The sequence below is a fragment of the Ambystoma mexicanum genome, chromosome 4q (assembly GCF_040938575.1).
Source record: "Ambystoma mexicanum isolate Mex_15411 chromosome 4q, UKY_AmexF1_1, whole genome shotgun sequence".
Lineage (NCBI taxonomy): Eukaryota > Metazoa > Chordata > Amphibia > Caudata > Ambystomatidae > Ambystoma > Ambystoma mexicanum.
Genome location: NC_090928.1, coordinates 122,681,233 through 122,693,696, shown reverse-complemented (window position 1 = coordinate 122,693,696; position 12,464 = coordinate 122,681,233). Strand labels below are relative to the sequence as shown.

Genomic DNA, 12,464 nt, shown 5'->3' with positions numbered 1-12,464 from the left:
ATATGAGAGGTGGGGTGAGTGTGTGGGGGGGGACTAAAAGGGGATGGGGTACTAGGAACAACACAGCTAGAAGTGTTTGGGGAGAATAGAAGTTTCAGTAAATCAAAGGAATTGAAGTCTTGGTAGGCTTAGAAAAGGCAAACTAAGTAGAGCCTGAATAAGGAGTGTACCATAACATTAGTTCATAGGATAAAAAAGAAGCCCAAAGATCAAGAGTAACTGCTTGGACTGTGCCTGGCCTCTGGTTCTAACAGATTATACACAAACCCTCCTATGGTGTGCATCTGCAAAGGTGGTGTGGCGTGGGAGTGGGTCCAAAGCACAGTCCACCAGCATGTCAGAGATTTCTGGGGTAAAGATGAGCTGATATATTATATATAGAAAATTCCAATCATTTTGAATTTTCATAAGGGATCATTCTACTAACTTTTAAGGCCTATGTACCATTGGCGCGATATGAGAAGCTGTTAATTGGAACTCCATCTATAACTTAGCCAAACTTAACTAGCGAATTTGAAATACACAATCCGATTAGCAGGTGGGACAAATATCCATTAAGAGTTTCTTCAGAAAATGTATGGACTCTTCAAAGACTCTGCTCTTAGAATTTGAGTCCTGCAGGGTGATCTATTCTGGTTATAGAAATGTGTAAATGTGGCTGGCCTCCATATCCTCCTGTAGTTTCAGATTTGGCCGATACTTTTACATGTTTTAAAATGATATAAAAAAGGTACCTGTAACAGGAGCCTCCAAGCAGTCTTCTTTCTGACAGGGTTAAAGAATATAAAGTGACAGAGCTTTCTGGGTCTGAAAATTCCCTTTGCATTGAATGTGCTCAGCGAGCCTTCCAAACAACAAAGAATTGTTCACGGCATGGCTGTTTGGGGACATTATCCACACTATAGAACTGGTATTGCAAGCAAGGGGGCTGACATTATCACATGCAAAGCAACTTTTCCAACAGTGTCTTAATCTTTATTTTCTTAGATTCAGACACCTCTCTGTTACCCATTGCACTACCTTTCCAGGGGATTGACTCTTTCCTACCATGTCTCAAACATGCATCTCAAAATATTGTCTCCATTTTAGCAACTGATGGCATTATTATTAACCAGTACAGCTGAATATGAACTGGGTAAGCTAATGACCCATTTGCTTTATTTCACAGGTGGAGGACAGAAGAACAGAACAAAGAAAGACATTGATTCTGAGTTTAATGAAACAATACCTCCAGGCACAGCTTCACATGTAAATAGCAACTCTAATGTGCTGCAGAGCTCCAATAAGATAACTAACTGTCAATGGCAGTGGTGGTCTCAACAGCATGAGGAAGTGCAAGAAGAGAAAACTGTACCCTGTGAAAGGCAGTTTGGTGATTCACATGATGTCAATTTGCAAGACCCTATATCAGATGAATCCGACCAGTATAATGAAAATGAATCTAATCTGAGCAATACAGTGCTTCTGGCTTGTCAAACAAATACAAAGCACAAATGGAGATCATCCACTTCCACTGAATATGAGAGAAGATTAAGACAAACCAAAGATCTTTATAAGCACCGACGAACATATCATTCCAAATTTACTGGCACGATCCCCAAATGTGATGCATCAATGTATCAGTGTACTTATTGCGCAAAAATATTCAACCATAAGGGACATTTTACTACACACATAAGAACACATACAAAAGAGCGGCCCTTTCCATGTAATGAATGTGAGAAAAGCTTTAGTACTAAGGGTAATCTCATCATCCACAGACGTTTGCATACTGGCGAGAGGCCGTACCACTGTACTGGATGTAAAAAAAGCTTCAGTCAACAGGGGCATCTTACTAAACACTATAAAACACAACATATGCAACAAAGTATTTAGACACATTTCATAATGTATCATAATAAGCATACTGGAGTTCGAAATTGATGGAAGCTATTTAGCTCTTGCAAAGGAGGGCCTGTTCGCTTGAAAGCAACAGCTACCAGGAGCTACTTGTGGCTCGCCAGAACAACTGATACCTTACAAACATGCATTAACATTACCTTTGAATATTTGAGAATGTTAACAAAACAGAATTATAACACATCTAGTACACATTTAAACAAAATGGATCATACATAATGTGCAAGTAAAGTTTGCCTCCCCTGTAGAAGATAGATTTGTGGAGCGCTGTGTACTCGCGCCTGGCTCCACAGCGGTCGCTCCTGCTTACTGGGGGATGCCTAATAACCAGGAACTAGTTTTAGCTCCTGCTCATTGAATCTTAATTTCAAACTCTATATCAGTGCTAACGTTATCCTAACATCAATTTTGGACATAGCATTTACGGGATGGAATGTATTTCTGTATATTCTTCAACAAAATGAGCCAAGTGTTAAGAAGATGCAAAACGGCAAAAACTGATATTTAAGAAACTGGACCAACAGAATTAACAAAATAGAGATGACTGGTATGAGGAAAAATATATATTGGGCCTCATTACGCAGTAGGCGGTAAGGAACGGTTCTTACCAGCATGGGTCAAATAACGTGTCTGTGTAGTAACCAGCCCACTAATTGCGTGCCATTACGAGTACGCGGGCACAAGCTTTGCGCCATGCCGATAAGGACACTACCGCCATGCCGTTAAAGGCCCCAAAAAGTCCCTTAGCGGCATCAAGGAAAGCACTGATAGCACTTGCGCCATCCATGAATCCGGCATTAGCGGTCACCGCTAAAAGCGGTGACCGCTAATAGCTTTGACCGTAAATAAGCGGAACCGGAAGTAGCGTCATCGCACAGGAACGGGAAAGAGCACAGCGGCCATCTTTAAAAACAATCCATTGCCACCCTCTGCCCCCAGGACCTGCAGCAACACTACAGCTGGCCAAACTTAATCCTACAACACCTGAGAATGCCCAAGGCCTTAAAGAAAGGTGCAGCACGCCAGCGCAAGGAACGCTTCTCTAATGAGGAACTGACAATGTTAGCAGACACACTAGCTGCTAACGCAGAGGTTGTTTTTGCGCACGACATGCGGCGTTCCGAAACTGATTAAAAAAAGGGGATCTGGGCAGAGGTGGCACGGAAAGTCAGTGCAGTGGGCTCCACCCCCGCACTGTAAAGGACGTACGCAAGCGGTGGGACGATCTGTGCCTCCGTGTACGGAGTATACTAGCAGCCAACAGGAGCCTGGCAATGGGTACAGGAGGCGAAGGAGGATCCCCAATCAAGATGCAAGAGTGGGAGGAGACATGTGCCAGCACCATTGGCATCGAATCCATTGAGGGAGTGGGTGAAATGGAGTGCAGTGTGCCGTCATCGTCAGATGGAGGTGAGTGTCCACACAAAACACTGCAATGCAAAGCATGAGGTACTCCCCCAAATGTGACCTGGAAATTAGCTAATGGATGGGGCATAATACACACATGTATGCAACCCTGCCCATATGCTGTGCACATCCCCGCACAACCACATGCATGCAGCACCTCAGACACGTGTCAACCAGACTCATGCCTGTATGACCCACCCATCTGGCTAACAACCTGTATGGCCAAACTTGAAGTCCAAATGCATAGAACTGCAGCAACAACAACATATGCATGATGCACGTTGACCCATCACCGATGCTATCCCTCTCTTGGTCCCCCACAGGCTCACAATCTGACAATGAGGAGCAGTACTCCGCGACGCAAGCCCCAACACCAAAGAAGCAGGCCAAGGGCAAGGAAGTAGGCACCAGGCTCAGCACATCGAGGGGCACTGGGAAATCTGGACTGCCCCAGAAGGCCAAAGCCACACATGTACCCACGGCGTGAAAGGCCGTCCGACAATGTGGTAGCACCACACTAGCCATTCCCACCACGCGGGAGCCAGTTGCAGAAGGATCACTGTCCGCCGCAACTCGATTGGCGAGGCAGCTGCCATGGCACCCATGTCAGATGTCGAGGAAACGTGCATTGCACCCGTGGAACACCACACACCCAGCCTGCAGCAGTCAGCCCAACACAGCCCATGCCCCACATCAAATGCCAGCAGCCATGTGCTGTCTGGTGGTGAGTTTGTGGCAAGGAGCTGGAGTCCCATGGAGTCATCACCTGATGGTGGACACATGCCACAAGCTGCGTCAAGAACCACCAAACACAGGCCCAGAGACCATGGCATCAGCATCATACTACAGCGCCAGGAAGAGCTGACGGCGCTGGTTGGCCAGCATGTGGGCTAGGGTGCCCTGGCGAGGGAGGAGTGCAGGGAACATGCCAAGGGCATTAAACAAGCTGTTGAAGCCAGCACCAACCGTATTTGCGACGAATTATCAGCTGTGAGGCAGGTCCTCACCTGCATCGCAGATGCTATGGAGATCCAGCGTCCCGCACAGGGACTGGACCAACCGAGCACCTCCTCCTCCTCTGCCAGCTCAAGGCAGGCCAGCCCCCTGCGCAGGTCCGTGCGGGCTATGCGGCGCACAAACTTGCAACCACCCAATGCTGGTAGAGGAGGTGGGAGGTAGGGGCAGCCTGATGTTGGTGAATCGTGTACACTAATGCTGCACTGAAATGCAAGCCAAGTTTGGGGGAATTGTGGGGGGAGGGAGGAGAGGGTGTTTGGGGGGTTTGTGGGGGGAGGGGGAAAGGGTGTTTGGGGGGTTTGTGGGGGGGAGGCATGAGGGGGGAAAGGGTGTTTGGGGTGCAGGATCCATGCACTTCATAATCTTATAAAACTTAATACAACCATTGTGTCATGAAAAGTCACATGAGTGGACATTCTTCATTGTGTATGTGTGCTTTATTGCTGGACAGTGCAGTGTTCATTTCCCCACAACACCCAGTGCCCCGAGTCCCACATCCATTGCACCCTCTTCATCCATGTGTATTAGAAATATTGGTCTATCAGATGATGGCGCACAGCACATCCCTTCCTGTGCATCGCCACCTGCATGACGTGCAGCCCCATCTTCTCCCTCCTCATCCTCATCCTCACTAGGTGGTTGCAGTTCAATGTCAGGGGGTAGAGGCACATTCCGTCTGATGCACATATTGTGCAGCATGACACATGCCATGGTGATCTTGGCCACCTTCTCATGCCCGTACAGGAGTGCCCCATCCGACCTGCTGAGGCAGCAAAACCATGTCTTCAAAAGGCCAAATGTCTGCTCAATCACCACACGGGTACGGGTATGTGCACGATTGTAGTCCTCTTCGTCCCTGTTTTGTGGGTTCCGGACAGGGGTAAGGAGCCACCTCTTCAAGGGATAGCCAGCATCACCTGCATGGGTGCAACAATGGATATGTGTAAGTGATTACATCAAATGGAACCAGTACCTATCACACCAAGTCAACGTTGATTTGTGGATGACATCCACATATCCCTACATGCATGGAGGTAATCAAAGTAACTGCAATGTGGGAAGGTGATCTAGTCCTTGCAAGTGTTCATGCACTGTGCATGCCTACGGCAGTTGTTGCGATGAACTAGGTGATGTGTAGTCATTCATATCCTTTGGTCCTGTCACCATTGGAACCAGACTCCTAGTGATCTGCCATTCCAAACTTGATGTACCCATGCTGGCATGCAGCACTTCTGTTGTGGTGTACAGGTGAGATTCCGTATATTGGCTTCAGGTGATCCCTTTGGATGCACTCAAGGTCACATTTCCGTTGTGATGCTGCTCAGCGGACATTTGCATTGGCCATATTGGCAGCATGTTGCTGCATTGTGTTGTAGAGGGTACGGTCTGATGATGTGCAATGTACATGTGGATGGATATGGCATGGTTGCAGTAATTGCTTATTGTCATTATTGTGCAGCTTACGTCTTGCATATTGTTTTCATGTGTCAGGTTCAGTGGGGCCTGCCTTGGGGGACAGTGGTGTTTTTCAGTATGGGCATTGTTTAGTCCGTCAACTGATCTCACCCAGTTGGAGTATGCATACCCCCCCCCCCCAATCACATCCAGTTGGAGTATGCATCTCTCCCCCCAATCACACCCAGTTGGAGTATGCATCTCCCCCCCAATCACACCAAGTTGGAGTATGCATCTCTCCCCCCCCAATCACACCCAGTTGGAGTATGCATCTCCCCCCCCCATCACACCCAGTTGGAGTATGCATCTCCCCCCAATCACACCCAGTTGGAGTATGCATCCCCCCGCCCCCAATCACACCCAGTTGGAGTATTCATCTCCCCCCCCCAAAATCTACTCCCCACATCACACTGCCATGTGGTTGCCATGCTACTCACCGAGTAGTCAGTAACGTTGTCCGGCATGTCGCTCCATGTAGCATGGTATCGTTGAGTTCTGCAGGACCATTGAATGATGGGTTGATCCGGGATATCGGGCACAACAATGTGTGATGATCTTGTTAGTCACATACCATTTGCACGTTGATGGAGTTGTATTGCTTTTGGTTTCGGTACACTGCCTCCATGGCATGTGGGACCACCAATTCCACATGGGTGCAGTCGAGGGCCCCGATGCAACTTGGGATGCCTGCCAGTGAATGGAAGCCAACTTTGGTGTTCGAGATCTCCTGGGCAGTCCGTGGCAGGGATATGTGTTCACTTGTGTGCTTCAGGAGGGCATCGTGCACCTGGTTCAGCGTGCGTGAGAATACTGGTTGTGATATGCCATGCATCTACCCTACCGTGTGCTGGTAGGTGCGTGTGGCCAGGAAGTGGAGCACAGAGACCGCCTTCAGTAGAGGGGGGATGGCGGTACGGATGTCTATGAGGCTGACAATGTCGTTGTGTATCATGTCCACAATGGTGGTGATGGTATCCCGGTCCAGACGGTACAAGGTGTGGATCTGCTCAGGGGTTAGGTTGAATGGACTGGCTCTGATTCTAGAGATTGGTGGCTGCCTCTGTGGTACAACTGTCTGCACTGATGGGGCATGCTGTGCCTGTCTCGCCCTCCTTCTCCTCCTGTGTCTCCTCTGTGCTGCCTGTTGTTGTTGTTACTGTTGCAATGCAATTATGTCCTCCAGCCCCAGGATTGCTACTAGTATTGGAATCATTTTGGTGTGTGAATGGGTGTGGTGTGCTCCTTTTGTGCTGGCCCAGTCTACATTGCCTCCACCTGTGCTGATTGTGTGCACCTATGGCAGTTGGGAACACTGCACATGGCCCTTTACGGGTGGTTTGCGATGGTGGTATTTCCGCCATGCCGGTATCCGCTTTTTGGGCCTGCTTCCTGCGTTGTTTGCATGTCTGCCTGACTTGTGATGTACTCCTATTTCCGCCATGCCGCTATTGCCGGCATGAGGGGTTGCGTGCCCGCGCCCATGCCGCTATTAGAGGCACCGTTCTTTGCGGTGCCGCTAATAGCGGGTAGGCTGGTCGTAATAGACTGGAGCGGTTAGCGATGCCAGTAATCTTTTACCGGCATTGTTTTTCCCTTACCTCCTACCTCGTAATGAGGCCCATTGTCCTACTACTTTCAGCATATTTGTGATCTTTTTTTTATTTCTTCTGCTGCTAGAATACACTGAAAACTAGATATAGGAGACAGTCCGGAGGCAGCGTCATACATAGTAATGCAAATGTGTTCTACTAATCACTGTATTTCTGGCAACATATCTTAATCACAGTTCTGTTGTTAGCGTTTCAAAACATGAAACCCTTAAACAGCAGTCTAACTAATTTTTCCTTCTCATCCTCCTATCGCACACACAGCACCTCATTCTTTTCTTAGACCTAGACCTTCTAGCCGAGTCCTTCCCAGCCAAATGTCGCCCTGGTCACGAGTGGCAAACTCGATTATAACCTGTGTTCATCTCTCTAAAGACGCCCCTGTAAGCCAGACTCACAATTCTGGGAACTTCCTTGATTTCCTATACTCCACCGTCTCTGCTGATCCAGCTCCCTCTTATCATTTATATTAACATCACCATCTCTGTATCCTCCATACTCACACTTGCATCCGTGCACCTATCACTCAGAGGAACTTGAAACCTGACTCCATGGTTCTATATCTGGACCAGGTTGCGTCTCTGCTTTCCTACTTATCTTAAACAGCCTTCGCCAAGTCCATTGACACACTTGCCACCTCCTTTGACTATCATCATGCTCACCCATTTACCTCCTCTTGCCCTCACCCATGGATAACACCATCTATCCAACAACTGGGGACATCCATGCGGTTATGCCGTTAGGGTAGAAATCACTGCTCCACTCTCATTGCTGCTTGACGATCCTCTCCTTGCTTTTTCTACACCCTTGTCTCTCTGCCAAATCATCCTACAACACTGACCTAAGATTATCTCTTTGCCCCACCCTTCCCAGACACTCCATGACCCTCCAGGCTACGCTCCCTCCTCCTAAATACTGATCAATATTGCCCTCTCTCTCTCTGCGCTGATGACTTTGCCCCCTACTTAGCACAAAATCACTATAATATGTGATACCTTGATAACCATTCTATCTCTCCCATTGCAACCTCTTTCTCACCCACTGGCATTTTCCCTGCCTGCTGAAACACTAACAGCTATCCCCATTCTTAGGAAACCTGCCACAAACCCAACAACCACTCCTACAGATCTGTCTCTTCAGCCCCATCGCTCAAAATCATTATGCAATTCAACTTTATTGCCAGCTTTCTTGTGGAACATAATTTGAGCATCCTAACCATCTGGATTCAGGAGTAAACGCTTGACAAAAACAGCACTCGCCCATGTCTCCAACTTTCCAACCACAGTGCCACCTTTGATACAATGTACCATCCTCCCTCCGCTAAACCCTCTCCTCTCTCAGCTTTAAGAGCACTGTACTTAATTACAGCCTCCCATCTCTCCAACATCTCATTCTCTCTCTCCTGGAACTGAAACACTGCCTCACCCCCAACCCTCCCTGTCAGGGCCCCCAAATAACTGTCCTTGGCTCACCGCTCTTTCCACTGTACACCACTGCGCTGGGTAAGCTCATCTCCTTTTCCGATCACTACCACTTCTTTGCCAATTATAGGCAGAACTTTGTCACCATTCCATCCGTCACCATGGCACCGCCCAACTATCACTGGATAACATTATGCTGTGTTATGCAGAATGCTTCCAAAATAGACATTATATTTCTCCTAGCCTCCAATGCTAATCCCATTCTCCCACCTCCTTCCCTCCTGTCATCCTCACTCCTTCATCGAAGGCTTGCAACCTGGGGTTCTCTTTAACAGAGACCTTAGCCTCCAATAGTTCATTATGGCCACTTACATGGGTGCAAGAGCCAGCCTCCCTAACTTTAGAAAAATGTGCCCCATCTCACACACCACTCAGCTAAAATGCTAATCTGTAATCTTGTACCCATTAAACGTATCTATTGCTCTAGCCTACACCTTGGTGTCCCCCTTTACCCCACCTTTACCTTAACAAAGTCCTAACCTTTGCTACTCGCACCCTATATAACCCAACCTGTGCTGCACTCTGTCTTCAAATTGCACCATGCTCTTGCCCCACAACTTGCAGACTACATCCCCCATACTCTCCTTCTCGATGTTCCTCATGCTTCTTTAACTTCTGTCGCCCTACACCCTACCCCACTCAATGCACTTAAGAAATTAACCCAAGAGAGTGGCTCTCTCTGCACTTACCCCAGTCTGAACCGACCGGGTGCACTTGATCGCCCCGCTCCCTGTGACCCTCCGTGCACTTAATCCGTATGCAGTGCGCCAAATATCCCATGTCTGTTCTCCCTCGTCTTCACCCCTTAATTGCACTGTCTAATACTGCAGAATCGCCGTCAGGCCTATTTGCTGTCCCCCAATCTGTTAAATATACTTTTTTACGCACGTACTCTGCCTGTGCAGACTGTTTGTTTTTTCCCCATGCTTCCACCCTCCTTTGGCGCTTTAAAACACTTGCCTGTGTAGAGGCGCTGTATAAATAAACAATACCATACCACCATCCAGGCTACCTCCTTCCATTTTTACTGGTTTCCCTTACTTGCCCCCCTCCAGTGGAGTGCCCTGCCCCCAGGTATAAAAACATTTCCATCTCTTGAATGGTTAAAAACCAGATGCAAGCTCCAGCTCATCTCCAGTGATGGGACTCCCCCTTAACCGCTCCAACTGACTCCATTCCATCCTTGCCACATTACCCCATTCATATTTTTAGCTGTAAATATGTATGCTATTATATGTTGGGACACTAGGCCTACACAAAATGTGTTAGCTATGCCTGGACTGTGTATTACCCAGGTCCCTGCACCCTGTTACCTACTCTTCCCAAAAGCCTGCTACACATTCCTAAATACCCTCAATCTTTTATAAGGGCACCCAATCCTGCAACTGCATCATTTCCTATATATGTAATTTCTGGTTGAAATGGCACCCCACGCACCAACAAATACAAATGCCTGGCCAGCAGATCTGAATCCAGCAGGTCTCCATTTTGTTCAACACTCCAAGCAACAGAAGCTTCTCAAAGCAAACATCTGCTATCCTCCTGGACACCTATTACCACCGCAGCCACAAAACCTCTTTAACATCTCAGGCTTTTGCCATTCAACGCAAGGTGATGGCCGGCAGTCTCCTCTCTGGATAACTACATGGTGTTAAATGTGCATCATTGATTCTGGAGATTATGACATGTGGACTACACTCCCTCCTTTATGTGCAAACCCCACCAGTTGGAGTTATTATTGAAAGTGCTCAATCATGGTAAGTGTCAAAACGGAGGTTTGGGATGCTTTTCTAAGGTCTTTGACACACATTTGTCAGGTTAGGAACACAAAGACCCCTCATTCCTTCTTGTACAGAAGATATGGCAACCTCTTCCTGAATGACACGCAGGCTCAACTGCAAGGAATACAGTGGAAACTGCAGCGCTGCCTGGATGGGACATGGACCTTTGTGGTGGAGGAAAGCATGAGGTACAAAAGAAACTGCACCATGTATAGGATATGGGCCAGACTTCTCAGACAAAGGTCTGCAAAAGAAGCAGTGAGAAATCCTAGTGCAACCAAGGTAGTGAGAAGAGTCCCCCTATTTCTGACAGCCTTCTGACTGCTTCAGGACCATGGTCCAAGAAGGCAGCCATAACTATCCGATTCAATCTAGAAGAAAACAACCTCTAATAACTAAAAGGAAAGAAGTGATACAAATATCTTGGAATACTCTACTCTAAAAAACTGACAGTAACTACGCCCTGCTGTGGGCCCTGATTGCCAATGTACACAAGCAGTGGAATGATGCTAAAGAGTGTAACAAGTATGCTGCACAGTGCCAAGCTGCCCCAATGCCCATGGTCACCACTGTTGGCCATGTCTGCAACCACAGACTGTGGATGCACCATAGCACCAAGACTCCCCTGATGTCTCTTGTCTGTTATGCAGAGCATGACCAATAACAGCATCCCATAGTGCAAATTTATTCCAAAAACACAGAGTTTAACAAATCAAGGTGATCCCCGTTTTCTGGGGTGTGCACACTCATCTGCAGAATTATTGGAGTGTCTGCCTCGATCTCGTATCTGGATAAAATAAGAGTGCAATGTCTTCACTGCTGATAATTGTGATTTAACTTTGGCCTTCAAGGTCTTCTCCATGAGTCAGGTAGTCGTGGTAACACAACCCCAAGGCTGTTTGTGGCCAACTCAATAGTTAATGACAGAACGGCAAATCAAGTCTAGTACCCTTCAAAATTGTAGGCCTTCTAATGCATAATGTATAAGGCTTGATTTCACCATCTGTGCATAAGGCGAATGTTTGGTTCCAGAGTGAAACAGGTTAACTTTAAGGAATTTTGTGAGGGAATGGAGAGGGGGCAATACACATGCACTTTGTTCTATCGATTCATCTTTGCTTAAAAAACATTATTTAATTGAATAGGATGTCAAGGAAAGTTCTTTTTAAAACAAATTCAATATGACATGGGCACAATAAAGGGATAATTAAATTTGAAAAAGCGGGTAGGTTACCTTGAAACCCTGGGTTTTGCTCTGTTGCTGCTGGTGGTCAAACAAACAAATGAATATGATATAATTCAGCAAGAAAGGACTCTACCCACACACAATGCATGTAGGCAATGCATTGAGGCCCTTCAGCTTGGAGCGCTCAGCCCAGGGCTGGACACTAGGACCACTGTTCCATGTCACGGTCTTCAATGAGGCATCCACCACATGTCAATGCAATTGCATAATACGGTTTTAACATAAATCTGTTGCTTTGACCACTGAGTCCCCCCGCACGTTGCTACTGACGCAGCAGGGTATTCTGTCTCTGAAGACCTCTCCAGGGTCTACTGTGTCACCTATTTATTAAATTGGGACATTCAGTAACATTAGGGCTGCAAACCAGTTACGTATCCCTTACCAGTTAAGTATCCCTTAGAAGTAACACAGACTAACGCCTTAGTCATCTCTGAACCATTAGCAGCGAGAACAGGGAACCCAAAATGCCAGCCTCCACTACTGCAGCTGGACTCTGCCAAGATTAGAAATAAAAGGCCCATGACCAAGACCCAAACTGTGTCAGAAACAATTGTGAGGGGTCAGTAATATG

At 47.2% G+C, this 12,464-nt stretch overlaps 1 protein-coding gene across 2 annotated transcripts in view; it reads left to right on the top strand.

The window, feature by feature from the left end:
• LOC138467536 (zinc finger protein 583-like) overlaps positions 1-4,553 on the top strand; it is a 304,181-nt gene extending 299,628 nt beyond the window's left edge. For both annotated transcript variants that reach the window (XM_069607645.1, XM_069607644.1), the window contains one exon: positions 1,169-4,553. In XM_069607645.1, coding sequence (XP_069463746.1) covers positions 1,169-1,875 — 707 coding nt within the window. In that variant the 3' untranslated portion in view covers positions 1,876-4,553. The remainder of the gene's footprint in view (positions 1-1,168) is intronic.
• The last annotated feature ends 7,911 nt before the right edge of the window (positions 4,554-12,464 follow it).